General features: G+C 37.3%; 1 protein-coding gene across 3 annotated transcripts in view; it reads left to right on the forward strand.

The window, feature by feature from the left end:
• LOC150088309 (cyclic AMP-dependent transcription factor ATF-2-like) overlaps positions 1-18,925 on the forward strand; it is a 237,356-nt gene that overhangs the window by 66,204 nt on the left and 152,227 nt on the right. For all 3 annotated transcript variants that reach the window (XM_090370702.1, XM_090370700.1, XM_090370701.1), the window contains exon 4: positions 2,671-2,739. In XM_090370702.1, the coding sequence (XP_090226828.1) occupies positions 2,695-2,739 (45 nt within the window). In that variant the 5' untranslated portion in view covers positions 2,671-2,694. The remainder of the gene's footprint in view (positions 1-2,670; positions 2,740-18,925) is intronic.

The following is an 18,925-nucleotide window of genomic DNA, read 5'->3' on the forward strand; positions in this document are numbered from 1 at the left end:
AACTTTGGATATCAAATTCCACCATTCCGATTGCCAATATCAGATTCTTGGGAATGGTCCCGACAGCAAGTTAAAAACTTCTTTGAGCACATTAAAGTAGTACGTACTACCTGTCTGGCTTGATCCTGTACAACACAATGTGTGTGGATTGCTCTTGGTGCTTATAGGACATTTCCAACCTATAGTGTATATATTGAAGCCCATGAGCCCCTCTGCACCTCTGCAGAAAACTGTTACTACTTAAATATGTAGTCTAAATACAAAATTGTTCTCTGCACTCTGTTCAGCCATATCTCTTTAATCCACTGTTTCACAATCTCTATAGAAATAAACCAAATAAAATACGACCAGCAGGCCTACGGCACCTTTAAATATCACAAAATTAGAATGTTCCTCTCCGCAATTGGCAGCAGATAAAGAATTATTCTCACCTACCATGGATTCCCTTTCCTCAACCGACCTGTGATACTTATTTTCTCCAATGGGGAAAGAATCATCTACCAACTCTGAATGTGCAACAACTCCATGCTAGCCATATTCAAAACTATTTTGACTACTTACCGATATATACCGATAGTTCCAAATCTCATTTAACTGCTAGAGCAGCAGCAGTGTTTCCCTCTTCTATCATATCAGCTTCTCTTCCACCCGAGTACAGCAACTTTTCAGCAGAACTATTTGCAATTCAGTTAGCTCTAGAAAATTTGACTCTTCACCCATCTGCAGAATATTTAGTTTACACGGCTCTCTCAGCTCAATAAGAGCAATACAGAATCCCTTTCATAAGGCTCACCCTGTTTTAAATCAAATCAAGAATTTACTGTTGAAAATTGAAGATCGTCAGCAACAAGTGAACTTTTTCTGTATTCCAGCACATTCAGGCATTAAAGGGAATGAACTGGCTGATATTTCTGCTAAAAATCCATCAACCTTAGACTTAACCTCTGTCATCATTCCAGCTTCTGATTATAATATCATAATTCAAACAGCATACCATGCACAATGGACAGAGCTATGGCATAAACAAACAAATAATAAACTTTTCCAGTTGAAACAGAACCCAAAATTTTGGCACTCATGCATTCAGACAGTTCGGCAAGAAGAAGTGGTACTCGCACAGATTAGAATAGGGCATACTCATTTGACTCACCTCCATCTACTCACAGGCGATGATCCTCCTCAGTGTCCGTACTGCTCTGAACATCTAACAATTAAACATTTTGATTGACTGTCCACACTATCAACAACATCGAACTTCAATATTTCATTCTCTGGCTAATCTCCGAGAATGGATAACATCAAATCATATCATTGGTGAAGACACAAATATTACTGAACTTTTCTGTTATTTGAAACAAATAGGAATGTATGAACGACTGTGATTAGTTAACTGAGATGAAATGAAATTGAACTGGCTTCATATTAATTATTATATATATTTTTTCAACATTCCTATGAATAGGTGCACCTATAGTGCTGTGGCTATAGGTGCACTATAGCCACAGCAGCTTGTGCGCCATTAAACACATACACACACAAAACAAATATTAATGAACTTTTCTGTTATTTGAAACAAATAGGAATGTATGAACAACTGTGATTAGTTAACTGAGATGAAATGAAATTGAACTGGCTTCATATTAATTATTATATATATTTTTTCAACATTCCTATGAATAGGTGCACCTATAGTGCTGTGGCTATAGGTGCACTATAGCCACAGCAGCTTGTGCGCCATTAAACACATACACACACAAAACAAATATTAATGAACTTTTCTGTTATTTGAAACAAATAGGAATGTATGAACGACTGTGATTAGTTAACTGAGATGAAATGAAATTGAACTGGCTTCATATTAATTATTATATATATTTTTTCAACATTCCTATGAATAGGTGCACCTATAGTGCTGTGGCTATAGGTGCACTATAGACACAGCATCTTGTGCACCATTAAACACATACAAACACAAAACAAGTTTTAAAAAATTTATTAAAAAATTAAATGTAAATTTTGAAAAATGATTTTTCAAATTTACGAATTTCAAAATAAAACCTATTTTTTTTTTGAATTGTTTAATTTTAATTAATTTTTGAATTGTTTTTTATTGATTTTTTACTGTAATCATTTTGCATTAATCTTTTATTCATTTTAATTTCTGGAGAGTATCATACAGAAGTGTTCTGTGTGTCATATTGAGGTAAATTTCTCTTATTCTTCTACAAATATTGATATCAATGTAGAACGTATTGAGCACCATAGCTCTGTTATATACTATTAATTGTTGCCATGTCATATTGAAAATATTACAATACCACACGCTGTAATATGTATAGAAAAATAAACTGTGTTTGTTTCTATTGTTTCAGAAATAATAATACATAAGAATCATTTAGTGTAAGAGACATGGAACATCATACATAACTGATATTTATTTCTTGGAGCATCAAATAGAGATGTAAATGAGATTTTTAATGCATATTTTTGAAAATGGATGGTATAATGTTCATTCAATGATTATTAAAATTACTAGTTTTATTTAGATACATGGCAAAGTTCATTAAGCAGTTTATTGATGAGCTTATGGTATTGCTGCTACTTGGATTTTTTTTTTTTTTTGGAATGGTAATAGTTTATTTATTGCTTTTTTTTTTTTTTTATATGCAGCATACCACTGATAAATGCTCAGAAATGGGGGATGACACAAAACCATTTTCTTGTCCTGGTTGTGACCAGGTAAGTTGATCTATCCACTACTTATTTTTTTTTTATTTTGATATTTATATATAATTTATATGCCGCTTGCTATTTTGAGAGAGACACACATATGCATGCAGGCAAACTTTTGTGTATAATAGTTGACAGTGGTGATGCTCACCACTGTAATAAAAAAAGAATCACACTGTCTGATTGACTTCAAATTTGTCTTTCTGAAAAAAAAAAAAAAAAATGGCTTTTTTTTTTTTTTTTTTTTTTTCTTTTTTTTAAATTCTAATAGATTGCAGAACTCATTAAATGTAATTTTTGCTTTTATAATGAAAATTTTAAAATTTAAAAATGCTCTGTCTTTTACAGAGAAACAATGCTTTTATTAATTCAACTAAAAATAAAATAAAATAGCATTATAAACAAAAAATATAAACATGGTGCTGTTATTCACTTCTATTTTAAAGTTTATAATGCCATTGGAGTTTATGAAAATTCAAAATTGTGCATGTATTTGTAAAAAATGTTTTGTCAAATAAATAAATAACACTATATAACAAATTTCCTAAAATGTTCTGTTTGCATTTTTTGCTGTTTATGAATTTGGGAGTGCAAATTTAAAATATTATTAATTATAATGGCAATATGATGCAAGAATACAGTATCTTATACAGCATCAGCCAAAAAAAAAAAAACCACCTTCCACTTCACTTATTCATCCTCTTTAACAGTTCATCTAGTTCCTCCTTGAATTTATTCAAACTATCCACCTCTACAACACCAGATGGGAGTTTGTTGCAACAATCAACCAACTTTGGCTGAAGTTATATTTCCATACATCTGACCTGTAACTATCCTTCTTCAATTTCAGTTCATGTCCCGTCATGTGTGAAGTGTGAGCAAAAGAAAGGATTCCATCCGCATTGAGCTTACTCAATTCATTCAAAGGCCTTAAACACCTCAGTCACGTCTCCTCGCAGGTGCCTAGTCTCAAGATGCTGCAATTTGCAGAACTGAGGCCTTTCTTGGTAAGATCATCCCTTTGTTCCCCTCTACAATCTGGTTGCCCTTCTCTGTACCCACTCCAGCAGCTCTATATCCTTCCTAAAATGAAGCTCCAGACCTGTATGCAGTACTCAATATGTAGCTTAACCATTTGCCTTGTACAATATATAATCACCTTTTTATTCTGTATATCATTGACAAAACCCAATAAGCTGCCCTGGTAGCCTGTCTGCACTGTCCAGAGAACTTCATATTTGACTTCACAGTTATCTGTCCCCAACACTTTTTCATTCTTCACTGCCAGAGTGTGGTGCCACACAGCTAATACCTTAATCTGAGATCACTGCTCCCCATTTAAAGTACCTTACATTTGTCAATATTAAACTTCCATTGCCACTTCTCTTCCCATCTGCCCAATCTGTCTAGCTTCATCAGTATCATAAACATAGAAAACAACAATGGGCCCAGCACTGAACCCAGGGGGGACTCCACTAATAATATTAGTCCAAGAGCAATTCCCAGTGATGACCACCTGTTTCTCTCTTCTCCCACCCGACCATCCCTTTATCCATAACAGCAAATTGCCCCTAATTCCATATTGCTCTAATTTGTATAGTAGTCTTTTATGATGGTTCAGCTTGATGATCCTGCTCAGGTGGCTAACAAACTAAACAAGTATTTTGTATCTACATTCACACATGAGCAGTTATTCAGGAAGGGGAATGCCAGAGGTGAAGTAAACTCTGGCAGTGAGTTAGATGATTTTGTAATAACTGAGAGGAAAGTGGAGGAGAAATTATTGGGGATAAACATAAAAAAGGTACCCTGGATGGATGGGATCTATCCAGTTATGGAAGTAAGCAAACCCTTAAGCATAATTATGAGAGCTTCTTTGGACTCAGGGGAGGTACCCATAGAATGGAGATGTGCAAATGTGACCCCAATTCACAAAGGGGGATCAAAGGCTGACACAAGTAATTGTAGACCTGTGAGTTTAACTTCTGTTCCAGGAAAATTAATAGAGGCACTGGTTAAAGAAGCACTGCAGGATCATCTAGACAAGGCTTCAGTTATAGCTCGGACACAGTATAGTTTTGTTAAGGGAAAGTCTTGCCTGACCAATTTGATTGGATATTATGATGCAGTCACAAAAGAACTGGATCTTAGAAAGGCTTTTGATACTGTTGCACATGAAAGACTGCTGCACAAATTGGAGCAGTGTGGCAAATTGCTGCTATGGATAAAGGGATGGTTGAGGGGAAGAAGACAGAGTGGTAATCAGTGGACACTGCTCACCATGGACTAATGTTATTAGTGGAGTCCCTCAGGGTTCAGTGTTGGGTCCATTGTTGTTTTCTGTATTTATAAATGATATTGATGATAGTATATCAAGCTTAATGTCCAAGTTTGCAGATGATGCAAAGTTGGCAGGGTTGTTAAATACACTACTGACAGTATGCTGCTGCAACAGGATCTGGAAAGGTTGAGCAGATGGGCTCAGAGGTGGCCAATGAAATTTAACATTGACAAATGTAAATTACTACATATGGGAAACAGTAACTCCAGAGTAACGTATCAACTCTGTGGTACTACACTGACAGTGGTAGAGAATGAAAAGGACCTGGGGGTAATTGTGCAGGCAGATATGAAGTTTTCTGAGCAGTGCAGATGGGCTGCAAGAGTAGCTCATGGTGTCTTGTCAATGATATACAGGAATTTTTCTAGCAGGGATAAGGAGGTGATTATTCCCTTGTATAACATTAGCATTAGCATTAGTAGAGGCATACGATGCAAGAAAGCAAGCTTATTCAGCATCAGCCAAAAAAAAAAAAAAAAAAAACCCACTCCCATTTCACCCCTCCGTTCGTTCGAAATACCTGTCCAGTTGAGCTTTAAATTTGTTTAGGCTATCAACTTCAACAACAAGTGATGGAAGTCGGTTCCACCAACCAACCACCCGCTGGCCAAAGGCAAATTTCCGCACATCTATCCGACATCCGTCCTTCCTCAATTTGAATTTATGCCCTCTGAGGTGATTATTCTGAGAAAGATGAAGAATCCCATTGGCATTGAGCATGCTCAAACCATTCAAGGCCTTATACACCTCTATCAGATCACCTCGCCGGTGCCTAGTCTCCAGACTCTGTAATTTGCAAAACTTAAGCCTTTCTTCGTAAGAGCAACCCTTTGTTCCATTTACTAATCTTGTTGCCCTTCTCTGTACCCGTTCCAGCAGCTCTACATCCTTCTTGAAATGAGGCCTCCAGACCTGTATACAGTACTCAAGATGTGGCCTAACCATTGCCTTATACAAGGGAATAATCACCTCCTTATCCCTGCTAGAAAAATTCCTGTATATCATTGACAAGACACCATGAGCTACTCTTGCAGCTCGTCTGCACTGCTCAGAGAACTTCATATCTCCCTGCACAATTACCCCCAGGTCCTTTTCATTCTCCACCACTGTCAGTGCAGTACCGCAGAGTTGATACGTTGCTCTGGGGTTACTGTTTCCCATATGTAGTACTTTACATTTGTCAATGTTAAACTTCATTTGCCACCTCTCAGCCCATCTGTTCAACCTTTCCAGATCCTGTTGCAGCAGCATAGCGTCAGTAGTGTCCTTAACGACCCTGCCAACCTTTGTATCATCTGCAAACTTGGACATTAAACTTGATATCCCATCATCAATATCATTCATAAACACCGAAAACAACAACGGACCCAACACTGAACCTTGAGGAACTCCACTAATAACATTAGTCCACGTTGAGCAGTGTCCATTGATTACCACTCTCTGTCTTCTGCCACTCAACCATCCCCTTATCCATAGTAGCAATTTGCCTCCAATGCCACACTGCTCCAATTTGTGCAGCAGTCTTCCATGTGCAACAGTATCAAAAGCCTTTCTAAGATCCAAATATATAATATCAAAGTTATTCCCTGCATCCAGTTCTTTTGTGACTACATCATAGTATCCAATCAAATTGGTCAGGCAAGACCTGCCCTTAACAAAACCATGCTGCGTCTGAGCTATAACTGAATTCTTGTCTAGATGATCCTGCAGTGCTTCTTTAACCAGTGCCTCCATTAATTTACCTGGAACAGAAGTTAAACTAACAGGTCTATAATTACTTGTGTCAGCCTTTGATCCTCCTTTGTGAATTGGGGTTACATTTGCACATCTCCAGTCTATGGGTACCTCCCCTGAGTCCAAAGAAGCTCTCATAATTATGGCTAGGGGTTTGCATACTTCCTTTGCTGCCTCCTTTAATATAACTGGATAGATCCCATCCACCCCAGGTGCCTTTTTTATGTTTATCCTCAACAATCTCTCCTCCACTTTCCTCTCAGTTATTACAAAATCATCCAGCTCACTGCCAATGTTTACTTTACCTACATCATTCTCCTTCCTGAATAACTCCTCATGCGTGAATGTAGATGCAAAATACTCGTTTAGATTGTTAGCCACCTGAGCAGGATCCTCAACTGTTGAACCATCAATATCCAGTGGACCAATCTGATTCATCCCTTTCCTTCTCGAGTTCAAGTATGTAAAGAACTCTTTTCTGTTTTTCTTTGCATCCTTTGCCAAGGATTTTTCGTAGTCTGCCTTTGCCTGCCTAATCTCCTTTGTGACTTGGTTACAGACCAACTTATATCTATCATAGGCTTCCATGTCACCCATTAATTTATATGTATCCCATGCATTTTTCTTCTCTGCCACATGTCTCATTAGTTCATCTGACAACCATTTAGGCCTAAACCTTGAACAATATTTCTTAGTTGGTATGTAAAGCCTGGTAGCCTCCAAGATTAGTTCCTTGAATGCTTCCCATTTAGAGTTTGCTGTTGGTAACATCATCAGTTGGTCCCACTGTACAGAATTTAAATACTGTCTCAGACCATCATAGTCGCCTTTACGAAAACAAAAACCCTTCCCTTTACCTCTGATGGTAGTTACCTCCTTGAGTAAATCCCACTTCAACACACTGTGATCACTGCCACCTAGTGGTTCATTTATCTGCAGGTTCTTAATGCACGAAGAGTCACTACTGATAATCAGATCAAGAGTATTGCTCCCTCTTGTTGCCTCACGAACATGCTGATGTAGAAAACAATCATCCAATAAATCCACAAAAGCCTTGCTAGTGTGCGAGTGACCAACCCACAAATTCCAGTCAATATCTGGGAAATTAAAATCCCCCATTATAAGACTCTCTGATTTACTGGCCCACTCTATTTCCCTGTACAATATCTTATTATACTCATCAGAGTCATTAGGCCTATAGCACACTCCTACTCTCAATTTTGATTTCCCTATGCTTATGTCACACCAAACTGATTCGGCACTGCCCTGTCCATCGATGTCAACTGGCTTCACTTCCTTGGACTTTATGTGTTTCTTAATTAATAGCATAACCCCTCCTCCCCTCCTGTCCTGTCTATCCTTTCTATACACATTGTATTCCCCAAATTCCAGTTCCGCATTACTTATATCTGTGTGACACCACGTCTCTGATATCCCAACAATATCTGCCTTTGATGTTTTGAGCAATACCTCAAATTCATCAAATTTATTTACCAAACTCCTAGCATTGGTGTACACGCAGGTATACATGCACCTGTTTCTATTCTTTGCTACCCTAACGCAACCCATGTGTTTACTTGTACCGCAATGACTACCAGCAGTCTCTGAAATATCCTGCATCTTGTTTTTCAGACTTCTGCTCATATCAATAGAAGCAGTGCAAGAATCACTTCCACCTCTGCCAGTGGCTACTGTTAATCTATTAGTCCTTGTATCCCCCCCAACTAGCAGTTTTCCGACCCACCTAACACTGCCTCGACAGCATCAGCAAAAATTCTTGCACCCTTTCTATTTAAGTGTATCCCATCCCTGTAGAAGCAATCTCTCCTGTTAACAAGTACAGTCCAGGCTGAAAAAAATTCTACCCCTAAAGGCAATGGTCAGGCCACACGACATTTCTTGAGTACTATATACAGGTCTGGAGGCCTCGTTTCAAGAAGGATGTAGAGCTGCTGGAACGAGTACAAAGAAGGGCAACAAGATTAGTGAATGGAAGACAGGGTTGTTCTTACGAAGAAAGGCTACATATGGGAAACAGTAACTCCAGAGTTTTGCAAATTACAGTGTCTGGAGACTAGGCACCGGCGAGGTGATCTGATAGAGGTATATAAAACCTTGAATGGTTTTATCTTGCTCAGAATAATCACCTGAGAGGGCATAAATTCAAATTGAGCAAATACAGATGTGGGATAGATGTGCGGAAATTTGCCTTTAGCCAGCGGGTAGTTGGTTGGTAGAACAGACTTCCATCCCTTGTTGTGGAAGTTGATAGCCTAAATAAATTTAAGGCTCAGTTGGACAGGTATTTCGAGCAAACGGAGGGGTGAAATGGGAGTGGGTGTTTTTTTTTTTTGGCTGATGCTGCATAAGTAAGCTTGCTTTCTTGCATCATATGCCTCTACTAATGCTAATGCTAAATGAGCAGCAGTATCAAAAGCTTTTCTGAAATCTATGTATATGATATGAAAATTATATTATGTGCATTCATTTCCTTTGCTAGTGCATCATAGTATCCAATCAGATTGGTCAGACAAGATTGCCCCTTAACAGATCAATTCTGTGACTGCTGTATATTTTCATTACTGTATAGATGATCCTGCATAACTTCTTTAACCAGTGACTCCATTATTTTTCCTGAAACAGAAGTCTTGGGCTGACCAATCTGTAATTACTCATGTTTCCATTTGATGGAATTGTGCATTGGGGATACAAGTATGCATCTTCAGTCTACAGGGACCTCCCTTAAATCCAGTAATACTCTCATGATCTTGGCTAAAGGTTTGCTTACCTCTTTTTCTGTCTCCTTTAATATAACTGAATAGATCCTGTCCATCCCAGGTGCTTTTTTATGTTTAGCTTCAACAGTCGTTCTTTCACTTTCTTCTTGGTTGTTGCAAAATGATTTAGCTTCACGTTAGAGTTTGATAAACTTGTGCCATCACTTCCCTAAAGAACTGTTCACGTGTGAATGAAGATGCAATATACCTATTCAGTTTTTTCAGCAACCTAAGCAGGATCATGAACAGTTAATCGATCATATCTATTGAAACTATGATTCAACCCCTTCCTTCTACTGTTAATATAAATAAAGAAGTCTTTGCTGCTTTCTTTGCTGGAGACTTCTCATAATCTGCCTTAGCTTGCCTGACCTCCTTTGTGACTTGATTGCAGACTAGTTTATATCTACTATATTCACTGTATCACCTGATAATTTATAGGTATACGTTATAGGTATGTCATGAATTTTTCTTTGCTGCCACAAGTCTCATAAGTTCATCTGACTTCCATTTAGGCCTGTCCCTTGAACAGTATCTCTCAGTTGGCATAAAGAGCCTAGTAGAATTTGTGTTTGTAACTTGGTCAAAGTTTGTAACCAACTTTTACAAAGTTTACTTTTACTAACAGTTACAAAGTTTGTAACTTTGTAACTGTTAGTAAAGTTGTTCATTTTACTCATCACAGTCGTTAGGCCTATAACACATTTCTGCCCTCATTTCCAATGCTTATTTCACACCAGACTGACTGAACATTGTACTGGCCACCTATCCACTGGATGCATAGACTTAGATTTTATGTGTTTCTTAACTAAGAACATAATCCCTCTGCTCATTCTGCTCTGTCTATCCTTTCTGTACGTATTATACTCTCCTATTCAAATTCTGAATCCCTTATATTTGAGTGACACTGCCTTTGATATCCCCACAATGTCTGCATTTGATGATGTGGCCAATCTTCATAGTCATCAAATTTATTTACTATGCTCCTAGCATTAGTATACATGCAAGTATATATCACTTGCTCTTACTCTTAGTAACCCTAACATAGCCCATATATTTTCTTGTTCCATAAGAATCCCCCAGCAGACATTGAAATCCTCAACACCTTGCCTTATAGGTTTCTGCATGTTCTAATAGAAGCAGTGCAACAGCCACTTTCATCTCTGCCTGTGGCTACTGTTAATATAACTATAATTTTTGCACGGAATCAGTGGTTTGCCAAGAAATGAAAGAAAAGTAAATATACAAAAACTGTGGTATACAGAACAGAGTATTAATGTTATTTATAGCATGTGCACACACACACACACACACACACACACACACACACACACACACACACACACACACACACACACACACACACATATTAACAAAGAGATTGGATTAACCTCTTTGGGTTAATCAAAAAAAGGAAAGAAAAAGAAAGAATAAAGCAATTCTTAAAAACGTACAGCCAGGCCTCGCATAACGCGAGTTCGATTAATGCAATTTTCAGTTAATGCTATTGAAAAATTATACCACTTTTCACTTTACACAATGCAAATTTCCAGTTTACGCGATCTTTTTTTTTTTTTTAATGCGATAGTTGAAAAAAAATTTGAATCGTGTGTTAAGCTTACCGTGAGTCATACGGTCAATTAACAAATGTTTGCCTGCTGCCCGCCTCGGTGTGTTCCATCAATCATCGGAAGAAGACATGTTACTTGTTTGTCTCCTGCTAATAAAGTCAATGTACACTTGCATAAAAATTCAAATTTTTAAATGAGCCAGATGAAAATGTTACCGCGCAGGAGATAACGCTAAAAGAATTAGATGAAATCTTTCGTATCGCATAGAACCTCAAACAAAAGGTTTGAGGTTCTCTGCAATATTTATTTCACCAGGGCCCAGAGAAGATTGTTGTTGGCTATTGGAATTGATTGATGAAAAGAGAAAGTCAACATTGTTCAAATATTTCCGCAACAGTCATTTCTTCATTGTGTATTTTATGTCAGAGGTTCCCAAACTTTCTCGGTTCACGGCGCCCTTAGTGTCTCAGTAATTTTCTCAAGGCGCACCCAGACCAAAAGAAATACCTAACAGTTCCGTTTAGTAGTTAGGTCCAAACAACTTAATAAGAAATGTTGAAACTGTAAACTACCTCGAGCCAGTAGTTCGCGCGGTGTCCAACAGATGTCGAGTATCGCTGTGTTTCCCTCGAAAATTTAAAATATTCCGCAGCGCATAGTTTGGGAACCGCTGTTTTATGCAATAAACATTTAATTCCATAATTATTTTCATTATCTTTTACATTGTATACAGTTAAAAAGTTATTTAAAAGGTATTTTTAAAATTCTTTATGGACATTCCACAAGGTGAAGGACCAATTATAATTTTTCCTATTGATTATTATATTCGATTAACGCATTTCCGTTTTGCCCAATGCGCTTGCGGGATGAATAAATTGCGTTAATCGAGGCCAGCCTGTATATTTGAATGCCATTTTCTTTTTTGATCAATATGAGCATCCCGAACCAAGAACCAGATGTTGTCACCCATCATAGCCTCATCCGACATTTCTTCATACCGCCTCTCTTTTGATTCGTGAAATATGGAAACAAAGAATACTTCCCTTGCATGTTATCACAATTGCCAGATGCATTCCATATATGCACATAGTTATGAGATATTGTCTTAATTTATAGTTAGTGTCTTTGAACTTTTGGAACAAATGGGATAAGAATATTGTTTCATATCATGTGTGGCTGTAATTGAGAATGTCACTCAAAATGCTGCTTAGCAAATGATGGATACTCCAGTTAGAATGAGGCTTGCATATTTTACACTTCCATCAACATATGTATGGTACTAACAATGCTATTTATCTTTTCCCTTTCTACTTATGCAAATGGATGTGTGGAAGTTGTTGCACCTGTTACAGAAAGTTGAGGTCAACTTATCTTCAGTTTCTTTGTGTGAAATGACAGAAACATCATGAACGAAACAGACTGATAAGGTTGTTGTTATTTGTTTTTAGGAGCATTAGCAACTAAGGCCATATTGCTCCAGGGATATGCGATGATCATTCTCTGACCTTTCCGCATCCTCTGTATTTGGTGGTCACGGGCTCGAACCCCGGTCTAATCAAGAAGCATGAGCTACACACTGCTGCTCCTGCCCACCTGGCTACAGAGGTGCCTCTCTGATAAGGTTGACTTAACAATTGGAGAGGAGTTACAATCAACTTCTCAACTAGTTATTTTTAATTTTCCCTCTTAATGTTACCAAGAAAGTCAATCACTACAAGGTGAAATGACTGTAGGCATTTTGCTCAGCATCAGTCACTTTGTCTTCAGTTCTTTTGAAGTCAACATGTAGACCAGTCTAACTTGTAGACCAATAAATAGGTCATCTTTAACTTTTTGCATCAGTCAGTTTTGGAAACACAGATTTTATACTCTTGAAGGTGTCACCTTGAAGAGCCAATGTTTTATCAAAATTGCTTGACCAGGCCCAGCTTGATATGGATTTGTAGAAGAGGACATATTTCTTAAAACCAGTGGATTGTTTACTACTTTGTCTGCACTAGGCTGTAACTTGTTTGTGATAACCATTCTCTTCTACTGCCCTGCTGTCCTAAAGACAGAAAGCAAAGGAACTTAAGGAACCACTTTGCAAACTCAAAAGGAATTCCAGCATCTTGAAGTCCCCCAGAGATATCCCATTTATAATTAGCATTAGCATTAGTAGAGGCATTTGATGCAAGAAAGCAAGCTTATGCAGCATCAGCCAAAAAAATTAAAGTAAAATAAATAAATAAAAAATAACCACTTCCACTTCACCCCTTTGTTCGTTCGAAATACCTGTCCAGCCGAGCCTTAAACTTATTTAGGCTATCAACTTCCACGACAAGGGATGGAAGTCTGTTCCACCTACCATCCACCCGCTGGCTAAAGGCATATTTCAGCACATCTATCCTACATCTGTCTTTCCTCAATTTGAATTTATGCCCTCTCAGGTGATTATTCTGAGCAAGAGGAAGAATCCCATCAGCATTGAGCATGCTCAAACCATTCAAGGCTTTGTACACCTCTATCAGATCACCTCGCTGGTGCCTAGTCTCCAGACACTGTAATTCGCAAAACTTAAGCCTTTCTTCGTAAGAGCACCCCTTTGTTCCATTCACTAATCTTGTTGGCCCTCTCTGTACTCATTCCAGCAGCTCTACATCCTTCTTGAAATGAGGCCTCCAGGCCTGTGTACAGTACTCTAGGTGTGGCCTGACCATTGCCTTATACAAGGGAATAATCACCTCCTTATCCCTGCTAGAAAAATTCCTATATATCATTGACAATACACCATGAGCTACTCTTGCAGCCCGTCTGCACTGCTCAGAGAACTTCATATCTGCCTCCACAACCACCCCAAGTCCCTTTCATTCTCTACCACTGTCAGTGTAGTACCACAGAGTTGATACATTGCTCTGGGGTTGCTGTTTTCCATATGTAGTACTTTACTAATGGTCATACTTGATGTTCTCTAACACATAATTTTCTTTAATATGAACCCTGTATGCAACAGGAATTGATGGGTGTATATCCCAATTGCTAAGCAACATAGCTTTCAAACTTTTACTTGAACTATCTATGAAAGCTGCCACTCTTCTGATTTGTGACTACAGTTGTGCCCCCGTATCCGCTGATTCAGTTACCCGAGGTTAACCACAGCAAAACAAACAAAAAGCTTGACACATACTACTCACGTGTCCGATACAATTCTCCCCTTTATTTTTTACAATATTGCGTATGGTTTGATCATCAACATTATAATGGTTCTTTAGAGATTTAATGGATACATCGTTTTCAAACTTTTGAATAATTTCAAGTTTTTGTTTAATTTGAAAGTGCAACTCTTGCATTTGCCTACCATTTTCGCGATTTCTAACCAAAACAAAAAAAAATAGTCCTTTTGCGGTGCGACGGAACACAACAATCAACGCAATGCTCTAAATAAAACTAAACATTTGGTCTTGAAGTGTCCCGGTAAATAAATCGAGTCTGCTGTACTTTATTATTACCGTATTTAATACTGGTAATGTCTTACTGTGTTTAATTTATCAATTAAACTTTATTATACGTATGTATGTACAAGAAAATCATGTTATATATGGGGTAGGCAGGTATTCGCTTATATCTGCGGTTTCAGCCATCCACAGTAGATTTTGGAACATATCCCCCGCAGATACGGGGATCTTACTGTAATATAGGATCCAGTGGAACCCAGATCTTTTAAATGAGATGTCATGAGCTCTGCATCAGATTTGGTTAAACTCAAATCCCTCACTATGTCATCCAAGTCATGATTAAAGAAATATGGAGTTTTACTTGAACAGGCTTCAAAGGTGTAATTCCAGTTACTCTATTCACCAAATTCATCATTCCATTCTGAAGACCCTTTTCTAGAAGGTGAATTGAAAATTGACAGGTTTTTGTTATGACACGAATAATTGAGGATGGTATATTGAGACACACTGTAGCTTTTAAATTTTCAGAATTTGTAAACTTTGATATTTCCACCATAAAAAAGTAGCAGTCTCTCTCTCTTGGAAGTATTGCAAGAGGCGTACGCAAAACCATCCCTGTAATGATGTTGACTTGCAACTACCAAAGCACTGAAGATGCCCACAACTTACTCTTGGCCAACCAGGCTAGCCGGGTGGGTAAAGTGCCTCCCTGGCAACTCAAAGGTCGTGGGTTCAAATCCCACCTTGGCTTGGATCAAAGTACTGCAAAAAAAAAACCCTTGGGAGGTGCATTATGGCCACAGAAGCCGATGCGCCAACAACTGCCAAAAAAAAAAAAAAAAAAACTTACTCTTGATCATCCACAGACATTCCAAAATGGGTTTTGCATGGTGAAGCTTGGTGGTGCTAATGATGTTATGCCTTACCTGCTTTGGACCTATGTAATAATTATCATTATCAGTAGTAGCGTTAGTAATAGTGACAAGTAATGCAAGGAAGTGAGCTTATTACAGCATCAGCCAAAAAAAAAGATTACCTCCTCATCTGCTTTCCCACTGATAACATGTCTAATTCTTCCTTAAATTTATTTAAATTATCTACGTCCACAACACCAAGTGGTAGCTTATTCCAGCAATCAACTGACTGAAAACAAATTTTCACACATATATCCAGCCCCTTTATTTTTTCAATTTAAGTATATGTCCCCGTTATGTGTGTAGTCTGAGAAAGAATAAGGATGCTATCAGCATTTAGTTTAATCCATTTAATGTCATTTTAATTCATTCAGCAGTGCAATTTACAGAATTTAAGCCTTTATGATACGAGTAACCTTTTGTGTATACTTGACTAATCTGGTTGGTCTTCTCTTACTGATGAGGACACCATCCTTTTTGTAGAGGTTGTCATAGTAATTTGGCACTCCCATAGCACCCCAGATTTCCTTCTGTTATTGCCTTCTGCCTACAAGAAACCAACCTAACTCCACAAGCAACTATTTCACTGCATAACTCAATAACATTTGTAAAATAATAAGAGGAGTTTACCTCAATATAGCACTTAGAACGCTTCCGTATGATACCCTCTAGAAATTAAAACGGGAAAAACGAAAAAATCGACAACTTACATTAGAGTTAAATATAAATAATTAAATAACACAATTCAAATCAATTTAAAACAATTAAAAATCAAATTAACGCAATTAAAAGAATCTAACAAAAATATTCAAAACGATTTTCCTTCCTCAACACAAATGCGCAACACAGATTAATGAGGTGCCTCCGTAGCCAGGTGGGAAAGAGCAGCAGTGCATAGCACACGCTTCTTGATTAGACTGGGGTTCGAGCCCATCACCACCAAATACGGAGGATGCGGAAAGGTCAAGGGAATGACCACCGCATATTCCCGGAGCAATATGGCCTTGGTTGCTAATGCTCCTAAACACCAAACAGCAAACAAATTAATGATCTAGTATACAACATTTCTTGCGGTGATAACGACTCTTCTTACCAAGGTTCGATGCGATTTTCTCTTAATATTCGTGTAAATCAACATGAAGCCTCAGTTCGTGCTTCTCGTTCAGCAGCTTCAGAATTAGCCTTTCATGCCATTAACGAAAAATATACTTTTTTATTTAACGAGGCCAAAATACTTAATGTTCAACGTAATTATATGCGACTATTAATTGCAGAAACCATAGAAATTAAATTAAACGAGAATTCTGTTTATGTTCGGCGGCCGTATTTGATCTCCAATGCGTGGACCTTTACGCGCATGTGCGAAGACAATAATCACTATTTAAGTTTCAGGTTTAACCGGAGTCGGTAATTTTCATTCCTGTGATCACGACATACGGTTGAAAAGCGTTGTCAGCTTCAGGAAGGAAAATCGTTTTGAATATTTTCGTTAGATTCTTTTAATTGCGTTAATTTGATTTTTAATTGTTTTAAATTGATTTGAATTGTGTTAAATTGTTTTTTTAATTATTTAATTATTTATATTTAACTCTAATGTACCGGTAAGTTGTCAATTTTTTTCATTTTTTCCATTTTAATTTCTGGAGGGTATCGTACAGAAGTGTTCTACATACTATATTGAGGTAAACTCCTCTTATTATTTTACAAATATTATTATCAATGTAGAATGTATTGAGTATTATAGCTCTGATTCATACTATATAACTCAATAACACATCAGCGAGATTTTGTCACATTTGAGCTATCTGGCACAAAGAGGGATAACATTTGTTTGAAAAAATAATGCTACTTTGCATTATCTGTTTGTTTTTAGAAACAACTACATTTATCTATGGGTGAATCTAAAGTGACTAATATATTTTTTAATATATTAACATCTCCAAGAAGGTTAATCTGTTATTCATTAAACCTCTAAGGACTATTGTGTGGCCAGTTTCAGAACTGTTTGTTTTCATTATCAGATATTTAAGTAGCTTCAGTGACCTTGTGTTGAGAGATAAATAAATGTATCAAATCTAATTGAGCAACCAAGGAGTGACAGAAAAAATCTTCAGACTGAAAACAATGTTCAGTTATGTGTATAATAAACCTTATTATTAGGCTGTGTTGGACTAATTCAGTAAAGAAGTGGAGTACTATTTAAACACAGGTATTGAAATAGTTTGAGAAAGTAACTGTTGTGCATTATCTTTTTCTGCCATTACTTCTGGGGAACACAATAACTGCCTGCTGCAAGTGACAGATCTTGGGGTTGTGCTCTTTAGAAATGGCCATGTTTATCCAAAGAATTCACCATTCAACACAAAGTTACTAATTGAGGCTACCTGTTGTCTGATGATGTAACTATTTAGTTACATCATGTTGTAACTGATCAGAATAGTGCCTTAGAATATTTAACGTATAATGGATTCGCCGTCTTGGTGATATTATTTGGTTAAAACCAGCTAGACAGGAATGTAGTTAGCTAGTCAGCAATGATGTGTGAACTAATCAGATTGATACTACAACATAATAACAAAGGAAATGGATGCAAAAAGAAGCTTTTGTTGCTGTTGCAGAGAGAAGCTTTTGTTGCTGTTGCACATAAAAGACTACTATGCAAATTGGAGCAGTGTGGAGCATACAGTAATATGAATTACTGTATGCTCCACCTAACCATCCTGGTTAGGTGGATGAGGGTAAGGCAGGGTTGTTATCAGTATAAACTTTTGTTTTTGCACTACTGTTATTAATGGAGTTAGTTCCCCAGGATTCAGTCCTAGGCCCATTGTTGTTTTCTATATTTTTTTTAATGACATTGATGAAGGCAAATCAGGTTTAAATGTTTGCATTTAAACATGCTTTAGTTTGCAGATGATACAAATGTTTGCAGAAACATTAATGAGAGCGATGAGGATATGCTACTCCAACAAGATCTAGAAAATTTAGGCAGATGGTCTGAGAAGTGGCAATTGAAGTTTAACATTGATAAATGTGAAGTATTGCATATGGGGAATCGCAATCCTAGAATAACATACCAACTGTATGATACCAGATTCAGAGTACAGTAATACCCCGAAGTTACGCGATAGGTGGGTCCGACGAAAATCGCGTAAGTCGAATTCGCGTAAGTCGGGGTACAACTTTGCATATAAATACATATAAATTTTGCTTAATTGGGACCAAGGACTAACAAAAACACTAGTTTAGAAGAAAAATATTAATAAAATCGCAGTTCTTTATACATATTAATACAAAATATATATTAAAAAAACAAATGACTTACGTAAAAAAGTTATTTCGATGTCGATGGCTTCATAAAATCTAACAAATTCGTCTGACGACACAGCGCGTTCTTTTTTTCACGCAGAATTTCTTCGTAGCA

This window comes from Mastigoproctus giganteus, chromosome 3 (genome assembly GCF_048544385.1).
Source record: "Mastigoproctus giganteus isolate SK-2022 chromosome 3, ASM4854438v1, whole genome shotgun sequence".
In the NCBI taxonomy this organism is placed as follows: Eukaryota; Metazoa; Arthropoda; class Arachnida; order Uropygi; family Thelyphonidae; genus Mastigoproctus; species Mastigoproctus giganteus.